At 38.7% G+C, this 9,672-nt stretch overlaps 2 protein-coding genes across 3 annotated transcripts; one reads left to right on the forward strand and one right to left on the reverse strand.

Annotated features, from left to right (window-relative positions):
• The first annotated feature begins 4,837 nt into the window (after positions 1 to 4,837).
• On the forward strand, positions 4,838 to 8,063 carry LOC132193731 (protein giant). The gene is made up of 3 exons (XM_059614588.1): positions 4,838 to 4,951; positions 6,869 to 7,123; positions 7,219 to 8,063. Exons 1-3 carry the CDS (start codon positions 4,904 to 4,906, stop codon positions 7,645 to 7,647), a joined length of 732 nt encoding a protein of 243 aa, XP_059470571.1. The 5' UTR covers positions 4,838 to 4,903; the 3' UTR covers positions 7,648 to 8,063.
• On the reverse strand, positions 7,852 to 9,375 carry LOC132193720 (checkpoint protein HUS1). Of its 2 annotated transcripts, XM_059614576.1 has the most exons (8): positions 9,357 to 9,375; positions 9,133 to 9,305; positions 8,868 to 9,071; positions 8,704 to 8,816; positions 8,528 to 8,635; positions 8,292 to 8,466; positions 8,127 to 8,231; positions 7,852 to 8,062 (listed from the first exon to the last, which is right to left on the reverse strand). In XM_059614576.1, the coding sequence occupies exons 2-8, from the start codon at positions 9,182 to 9,184 to the stop codon at positions 7,977 to 7,979; spliced, it is 843 nt and encodes a 280-aa protein (XP_059470559.1). In that variant the 5' UTR covers positions 9,185 to 9,305; positions 9,357 to 9,375; the 3' UTR covers positions 7,852 to 7,976. The 2 variants fall into 2 exon arrangements, with proteins under 2 accessions (XP_059470559.1, XP_059470551.1); XM_059614568.1 differs by lacking the exon at positions 9,357 to 9,375 and having other exon boundaries at positions 9,133 to 9,350.
• Between the last annotated feature and the right edge of the window lie 297 nt (positions 9,376 to 9,672).

Below are 9,672 nucleotides of genomic sequence, written 5' to 3' on the forward strand. Positions count from 1 at the left end.
ACTCAGCTTGTGTATATTGAACATTATGACGAAGTGGCAAAAATGTTCATGAATCCTACAAAGATGAAAAAAAATGCTCTAATAATTAATGGTATAACTAATTTGGTGTTTAAGAATACATTAAAAATCTTATAGTTCCTACAAATGACACCACATGCTGTGAAATAATATCATTATATTAACTTCATCGATTTTCTTGAAAATATTTATAATTTTATTTTTTACACATCATTTATGAATTATTTCACATAAATTTCAATTCTAGACAATATCTTTGTTGATTTTGTGGATCATAAAAATAAAGAATAATTTAGATTGATTTTTCTTTAGAAATTTAAAAAGCGATTTGATCAACTTTTAAATTGATCTAATTTTTAGCTCAAATAGAACAAAAGTTATAGAAGTGCGATTAATAAGACCCAAACAGCTTTCAAACTCGGCAATCTGGCTTTTGCTATTTTTAGCAGGAATGCAGCAGATGAGATGAATGTGCGGATGCGGCATGACGGACAGGGGGTTGCGCGCGGGGGATGCGATAATAAACCCCTTTCTCATTTGTGAATAACGGGATTTGCGGCCGCACGCACAGAGCCAAAAATAGAAATATATTCCCCGGTGAGTCAACAATGAGAAAGAGGCGCGCAATTGAGCAATGCCGAATAATACCGCGGCAAGAGCGGGTTACCATCGCAAGACACCTGAAGGCGCAATCATTTTCAAAACACAAGAATATTTTCGGCGCACCAAGTGAAAGGAAAAATTTTGCCTCTGTTTGGGCGCTCAATTATTGAGTCATTTACTTATTTATTATGCCATTCAGTTAACGACAAATCTGTGTCACTAACAATTGATTTTTGTAATACTTTAAAAGAAAACGATACAAAAGTAAAATAAATGTTGATCTCTTAATAAATAATTATTCAATAAATTTGCTGCAATCAGAAAACCATATCGTTTTTTGATTTTTTAGAAAATATTATAGATTTTTATAAATTGAAATTCTAAATGAATTTGATAAAAAAGAGCCTGGCTGTGCTTGAAATTTTGTATTTTAGTTTCGATTTAATTTTAATGTAACAAAACCGTGAGCAAAAATCAAGGATTTTGTGTGCGTGTGTGGGATTTTCCTTGTTTTTCCTTCTCACGGTCAGCGTAAAGAAATTCACGGCCCAGCAGCAGCAGATAAATCCTTTCTTTTCTTTCGTGTTTTCCTTGCTTCTGGGACAAGACGTTGTAAAACTTTGTACCTGATGCATGTTGAAGAAGGGAAAATTCCCCACAGGGTTGCCACGGAAGAAAAGACACGGACGCACGAAAAAAATATGGATTTGCAGCTCGTCTCATTTGATTTGACAACAACTTGGGCCAGAAAGCAGCTTATTGCATCTTTTTGTGCGCGCTGACAGCCTTTTACCTGACCATCGCTGCCTCCCCCGCGCGCCAATCCTTTCCACGGAATCACACGCAGAGGGAAAAAGAAGAAAATCAGGCGTAGAAAAAGATGCAACGCTTGCCTGCAGTGATCACAAAAATAAAAATGCTTTTCTCTGCTCCTTGGGCGCGCGATTTTCTTCGCAGGTTTGCATTTGGGGAGGGAAAAGGATTTTGTTTTATAATGAAGTATATTTATTTGAAAGAAGTTAGAAGTCCAGCCAACTCCAAACGGAGTTTTCAAACGTTTTGTTTATTGTGTGATGTAATAAAAAAGACTAACCATGAGATTATGATTTTATAGTTGATTTTTATTATTTGCTGTCGAATTTATAAAAATTGATTGTTTGATTTTTATCATTTTTAATTTCCATCATATTATTAAGGAAAGTTTCCCTTCTTCATCGGCACCCAAAAAAGGGGGACTCTCACTCAAACAGCTTTAAAGGAGTGCTGACCCCTCGCTTTGACTTTAATTCCTGATTCAATTAAGGGTCTTGATTAAAACCTGTAAAGGGCGGCCGAAAATTCGGCGTTTTCGTTGAGAAATCTCAAAATGAAATTGGGCTGATTGGACTTTTTTTGCGCTTGGTCGCCATCTTGGTCCAACAATCGAAAATGTGAAATTGTTGTTTGCAATTTGGATGGCCGTGACCTGAGCCACGTTAGGTCAAGAAAATACCATGAAAAATAATTGAAAATGAATAAAATTTTGTGAAATCAAAGCTAAAGAGTTGCTTGAAATGACCCTTTAATTGAAATTATTAAATTATTTAGCACACATGAGATATAAAAGGGTTTGCTAAAAGTGCTGCCATTTGAAAACTAATTTTTTTAGAAGCAAAAACTTCATGGGAAATTTGTAGCAAATAAAACGCTCCTTCTTTTTGTAACAGTACAAAGTACTGCACAAATTTTTCTTATTTAAGAAAAAATGAAAAATCCAAAAAAAATTACATTTTAGGTTAAAGGAAATTTTTTAAGATTTTTTTCGAAATAGCCAATCGATTCAGCATGTCTTTTTTAGTCAAGATCTAAATTTTCGCTAATAAATTCATGACAGTTAAAAAGTAACATCGAAAAATTTCAAACGGGTCGTGCCCTGTTTTAAGATGAGAGAGTTGTCATTGAATATTTTGATGTTACTTTTTAACTGACTTGAATTTATTAGCGAAAATTTAGATCTTGACTAAAAAAGACATGCTGAATCGATTGGCTATTTCGAAAAAAATCTTAAAAAATTTCCTTTAACCTAAAATGTAATTTTTTTTGGATTTTTCATTTTTTCTTAAATAAGAAAAATTTGTGCAGTACTTTGTACTGTTACAAAAAGAAGGAGCGTTTTATTTGCTACAAATTTCCCATTAAGTTTTTGCTTCTAAAAAAATAAGTTTTCAAATGGCAGCACTTTTAGCAAACCCTTTTATATCTCATGTGTGCTAAATAATTTAATAATTTCAATTAAAGGGTCATTTCAAGCAACTCTTTAGCTTTGATTTCACAAAATTTTATTCATTTTCAATTATTTTTCATGGTATTTTCTTGACCTAACGTGGCTCAGGTCACGGCCATCCAAATTGCAAACAACAATTTCACATTTTCGATTGTTGGACCAAGATGGCGACCAAGCGCAAAAAAAGTCCAATCAGCCCAATTTCATTTTGAGATTTCTCAACAAAAACGCCGAATTTTCGGCCGCCCTTTACAGGTTTTAATCAGGACCCTTAATTGAATCAGGAATTAAAGTCAAAGCGAGGGGTCAGCACTCCTTTAAAAAATCGCCCAAACGCTTCCTACAGAAGTTGCCCGAAACAGAAAACTCCCAAAATGAATTTGCTTGAAAGGAAAGAAGCTTTTGAAAATAAACCCTTAAAAGTTACAAAGCGCATTTATAAAATTTTAATTTTAATTAATTAAAATTGCCTATTTCATCAAAAGTTGCCAGTTGTAAAGCAAAAGTATTTCAATATCTTTCTCTGAAATAAAATAGCCTATTTTATATGATTAAATAAAAAAAGCATATTTTTAGTTTAATATTTTTCTTTTTTTCCAGCCTAGTTGGGAGGTAATGTTACAAAAGGCAGCGCGCGTTACTGGTCAGGAATCTGCTGCAACACAGCAAAATAATCCCTAGGGAGGGGGTGTGCGTTTGGTCCATTGATGATGCTGGCCTTGGAGGCCGCACGGCCACGCAAACAAAGTGCATGTCCATTTATTTTGAAGCAAAACCTCGTCATCTTGGCTTGGCTCATCTTTGGAAAGGGCCATTCAACATCAGATAAATATAATGGGAGCGCGATTGCGCTCTAAAAATAGACTGCAGCACCCCCTGCCCTCCTAATGCTCGGCAAAAAGGGTTGCGACTTTCTCTTGCTGATGGTCAGCGCGCAGCTGCTCTTTTCTTCCGCCGGCCACCAATCGTCAAAACAACCCTTTCATTTCAAATCGACGCATAAAAAGCTAGGCAATGTTGGGCAAAAGCAGCTTGTTTCCTCGAAAATTCCATTTGTTTCCTTTGCTGCAAGAAGGGATAGTAAAAGCTCGAAGAAAAATTTCAAACAAACTATTTGTTCCGATGTGTGCTTTCTCACGCTCAGCAGATACACTTTCAATGGAAAAGGCGAAAAGTCTCAACATGTGGCACACAAATTTTTAGATTTTAAAGATTTTAAAGCAATATCATCAATTGTGATTATTTCCAACTTGGACAATTAATCTCTTGTCTTGAAATTTCTACCTCCAAAGAAAATTGAAGCTTGCTGTATAATTCAATTATATTTCTTATGGAAATATTTGATTTGAATCTAATTTAATTTAACTTATTTGCGGAAAAGAGATATCGACATACTTCAAATAAGGAAGTTGCTGCATTTTATTATGAATTGGTGGTCACAAATTGCGTCCACCTTTTGTTATCTCTTGTTCGAGAATGATATATTTCAAACGCGTTCGGTCCAGCGCAACGACAAAAATATCTTTGAAAGGGGAAAACTAATTTTTGTGCGTTTCCTGCTCGGCCAAATCGTCGTCATCCTGGTCCATAACTCATTTCGTCATTTTCCACAGTTTCCTTTCTTCCAGGCCGGTTCACTCGAAAGATTAATGAATCGGAACCGCACAACACCGGCCGCCGCAAGAAAAGGGGTGAGCTCTGCTAATATGTGTGCGATTGCGGCTAAAAAATGCTCAGCATTTCTTAAACTGTAAATATAATGAGATCTTTTGTAAATCAGGAATAGTTTGAGGATTTAATATAATATTATTTTAATTCAGGGTGGCGTGAGCGCGTCCTGAGAGAGCGAGGCAGCGTCGCCCGCCGCGCCTCTCATTCACCCCCTCCCTCACGAATTGTCCACCCGCTCGGCCCGCCTGCACGGCCGGCACGTCCAGAACTGAAATCGTCGTCGTCGCGAAAGGAGAGAACAGAGAGAAACGACAGCTCGCGAGAATCAAAGGGGTAAATCGCACCCTCATGGATATGGCGCAGTCCTGCTGGAAGACCGAACCGTCGCACGCACAGGTGAGCTAAATTTGGGTTATTTTTTCCGATTAAAATTGGCAAAAAGTTTTGCCTTTGCGGAGATTTCAACGAACGCAATTGCTGAATTAAATTAAAAATTACAGCCACTGCATTTTCTCTGGAACAATTTTTAAAGCTCTCCCATAAATTCATATTGATCATATTAAATTTTAACTTTACGTTAACACATAAGAATTATAATTTTTTTTATTTGTAAAAAATGATATATGACTTGGTTGAAATTTTTTTGTATTGATTTTCCGATGGAAACAAAATTTTCCTATCGATGTCAAGACCGTCTCCAAAAATTCCCTTTTTGCTCTCAGACGGATTTTATGTATGGATATGTAACCATATTTTTTATTTTTCAATTGTGTGTCAACTTATTTAACTAAAGAAATTTCCACAACATGAACGAGCGCGGCAACTTCCTTCAGGGCAGTCAATTTCCTGCATTGCGTCGCGTTTGAATCGAGGAATTTGTATTATATTGCGCTAGGCGGGCTTTAATTTCTAGCCCGTGGACATGGAAAAGCTCGCGCGATTGGGCACTCCTAAACGGGGCTAAATGTCTTTTCCAATTTGCTACAGGAAGCGTTTTATTGAGGATGGACAAGGAAGTTGAATTAAAATCCGATTCCTTTTTCAAGCGCGACAAATTACAATTTTATAATCTTATTAATTTATTCTTTGCTTTAACACATTTCCTGCTTATGGAAATTTTGATGATAATTTTTAAGACTAATTAATTATGAGATTTTTAATTACTTTTAAAATTAAAATCTGTTTCGTTGCAATTTAATTTATATCTGAGAATAATTGTAAAATTATTAGAATTTTCATATCACATTGTGCAACGCAAAAGACACGTTACAGTGTGTAATATTGATGATATGATGATTAATTTCTGATTCCATATATCAAATAATTGTCCTGTTGCTCAACCTCTCTCGGGTCGGTCGAATTATATTTGTGTTGGAAAGTGACACTTGTTGGCCGCGGGTGTATTATAGAGGGAATCAAAGGCTGCATTAAACATTATTTTAAATAGGCTGCACAGACTGGCCACTCGCCGCTCGAGAGTCAAATTTCGCCGGCAAACAAAATATTAACTTATTCTTGATATCAAAATTATGTCGTGACGCGAGCAAGATCAATAAGTTGTGCACGATGTCGCCGCCTTTTGACCTTATTTGGGCAAGTATCAAAGATTACGCTTATTTTTTGGCCGCCACCGCAAAACATAACGTGACGAATAATCGATCGGCGCGAATTTCACGCGTCGCAAAGGGCGGCATTAGCATCGCAGATCCCCACTCGCTCACGTGTCGTATCAATCAAACAGAGTGGGTGCGAAATTTCTTGACAAGTGACGCGCGCGCCCGCGAGTTGCACCGGCGGATCTGCCTTGCAAAGTGGACCCGCGCGCTCGCGTTGCCGCACTTCAAGGTCAGCGCAAGCAAATTCGCACAAAACAAAAAAATACACGCCGAATTGTATTTATCAATAATATGTCTGCGTGCGTCCAGACAATGCAAGCCAGACGTCATTAGTCGCTTTTTTGTGCACTTGAAAAGCACCTTACCCCACAAAAGAGGAGAAAGCCAGAATAAAATTTGAATAACACTCGGCGTCCAAATATTATAATTTTCTTTTGAAATAAAAAATTGAGGAAGTAAATAACCTGCTTTAACCTAACACCGGTTTTAATTAAAATACAAATTTTCTTTCAATATAATTATTTTAATGTAGTTAATTTAAATAAAGTTTAATAACATAGATTTGGTGTAATTTCTCATATTATTAGTCAGGAAAGAGACTAATAACTATTTTATCACTCATATAAAATTTAACGGGCTCAACAATCTCAGATTTTATTATATTTGCCTAATAACATGTTTCAACAAAATCTTTCAGGTTGCGAGCAACCCTTTGTTCACCATCATGGGGCAAATGCTGCCCTCAGAGCCCCTGGACTTTTCGTCGATGGCCCCTTCGTCGCCAGTGCTGGACCTGCGCGTGGCCAACAAGGCCCATCCTGCCCCGTCGCCCCCACCCTCGTCCGAGGGTAGCGCCTCCCCCATTCCGTGGGGTCGAGACAGCCCCCAAGAAGGAACCCCGCTTTCGAATTTGCTCAAGAGGAAGGCGCCCTCTGCCACAAGGCCCTTTAAGGTTTGTTTATCATACTTTTGAATTTATATATTTTGCAAGTCAAAACTCTTTTAGATCCCTTTAAAATTTAAATTCGTTTGCTTATAATTCAACAGGCGTATCCCAGATATCCCGCGGCCCTGCCAGTCGGCCTGCTCGGCGGGGAAGTGGAGCAGCTGCTGAACCACGAGTCGCAGCAGGCGTACGAGTCCTTCCGCTCTGACATGCTCTCCAAGATGAAAGGCGAAAAGGGCCGTCGGCTGAGCCGGTCCGAAGAGGTGCACAGTCCGCAGCACCCGTCGTCCTCGGCGGTGTCGCCCGAGGGAGACTTGGCGGGCAAGGACGCAGCGTACTGGGAGCGCCGGCGGAAGAACAACGAGGCGGCCAAGAGGTCCCGCGACAACCGACGCAACAAGGAGGACGAACTGGCTATCAGGGCCACCTTCCTCGAGAGGGAGAATTTGATCCTGAAGAGCCGACTGGCGCTCGCCCAGGCCGGCATCTGCGCCAGCTGCATGTCCAGGAAACAAACCTCCCCAGCGTAACCAGACATTCCTTGTCACTCACTTAATTGTAAATACCGATTCGAAATGCACCCCAGTCATTTGCATTGTCAGTTTTGTACAAATTTGTGATTTTAACTGAGCTTTTCGTTTGTGAAAATATTGTGCAGATTTCAATAATCACTAATTTTAAAAATACGCTTTAGTTTTAATAAAATTTCTGTCACTCTGTGACTGGAAAAACTATTGAAAATCAAAATTTGCTTGTTTATCTATTTTAAAATTGTTTCAATTTGCTATTTACATTTTATTTACCAAGTAAGGCAAATGCATAAGTCCGTCTCTTATTTGTTGAGTTATGTAAATACCTATTACAGCGATATGGCAGGTATAATGTAGTGCAAATTCAGATCATCTTGGGTAAGAATCACATGGAGCAGTTTTTCATTCACAACACCTGCAAAAGAATGAATGCATTAGCATTGTTCAGCACTATACTTTATTTTTGTTTTTCTTTGTACCAAAAACCAGGTGGTCAGGATTCAATTGGTCACTGGCGAGCAACTGCGCCAACTTTTTAGCATCAATCCAGAGAGATACGGACAAAGTTCCATCATTATCGTCATCTAAAATGAGACAAAATTTTCAATCAATAATTCACTATGAATAGAAGCAAGTTTTTATACCCGAATAAACGACAGGAAGGTTCTGGAAGTAGGTGGCAAAGGTGCCAGAATCAGTTTCTGTTCGCAGACACAGTCCGCCGATGCTTGTGACCTGAATGTGAAGTTTGCTGCTCAATTTGCGTAATCGATCAATTACTGTGCGAACTTTTTTCACGGCAGCCACACTCAGACTGACCTGAAATTTCATGTTTTTCAATTATTAATTTGTATGAATCGATAAAATTGTTAAGGGTTACATTTGGGTCCGACACCTGCGGAGGCTCATGGAGAGGCCATTCGAGACGGGGGATCAGAATGACAGGCACGTCATGAACACAAGTCCTCGGAATGAGACCGACACTCGGCTGATGGAAATAAAAAGCAGTTGAACATATCATTCTACTTGCATGCAAAACGAATTTTTTACACATACCAAATCAATCTCAAAGGTGAGGCAAGGACACTTTTTGTTTGTCAGCTTTATTTTCACACTTTTGGCCGCGCCCAGCGCATTCTTTGCCGAAGTCAGCGCACTAGCCATGGAAGCTGCAACGAGAGGGTTTGAACATTTCAGGCATGAATATTTTTGTTTGAAACCTGGGCTGAGGAGCAGACAGATTTGGTTTTGCTCCACGGTGGCACCTTCGAGGGTCAACTCGGTGAAGATTCGCTTTTGCTCCAAAGTGCACCAACACACAACTCTGCTGCCGCCGTCCTCGCACAGGGAAAACGTCGACACGTCCTTGGACAACCGCAAGGTCACGGCGCCGGCCTTCATTTTGGCCATCGTGCTCGCCAAGTCTGCAAAATATAAAATTTTATTAACCCTCGTGTCTTTCACAGCTGGCAAAGTCCGGCTCACTTGTCAACTGCCGCACGGCTGCGGCGTCTGCCATTTTCCCCCGAAACTTCATTTCTATCGCCTCTGTCCGTGGAAGAAGCGTTGATTTCTTGAAAACCTTCACGATTTGATTATGTCATACTCAAATGCAAGGAGAGAGACTGCATTGGAATCCACTTGGCCCTTGGATGTCTCTGTAATAGGTAATTTTAAATTATGTCTAAGTGTTCACAATAAAAACAAACAGTGGGATGGGAAGGGGGCGGCACTCACTCTTATGAGTCATTTAACAAACAACACTTTTCTTGTTTTGTTGGCTCTTGAAAACAAACTCTTGGCGCGCATATTTGACTTTATGTATTGCACATGGTGCAGACAAACAATGTGAAATTGGTTTTAAATTGATTGGTAATTTTTAGTATGTATTGTCCATACCTGGTCCATACCTATATCAATATTTCATTACAAGCGATTTAATTAATTTCAGTCATTTCAGAAAAAATAATAATTACTTCTTAAATAAATTCATTTTAAAAATATAAAGGAAAAAAATTCACTATT

Source organism: Neocloeon triangulifer, unplaced genomic scaffold, assembly GCF_031216515.1.
Source record: "Neocloeon triangulifer isolate White Clay Creek 2 clone unplaced genomic scaffold, ASM3121651v1 ptg000001l, whole genome shotgun sequence".
Taxonomy (NCBI): Eukaryota; Metazoa; Arthropoda; class Insecta; order Ephemeroptera; family Baetidae; genus Neocloeon; species Neocloeon triangulifer.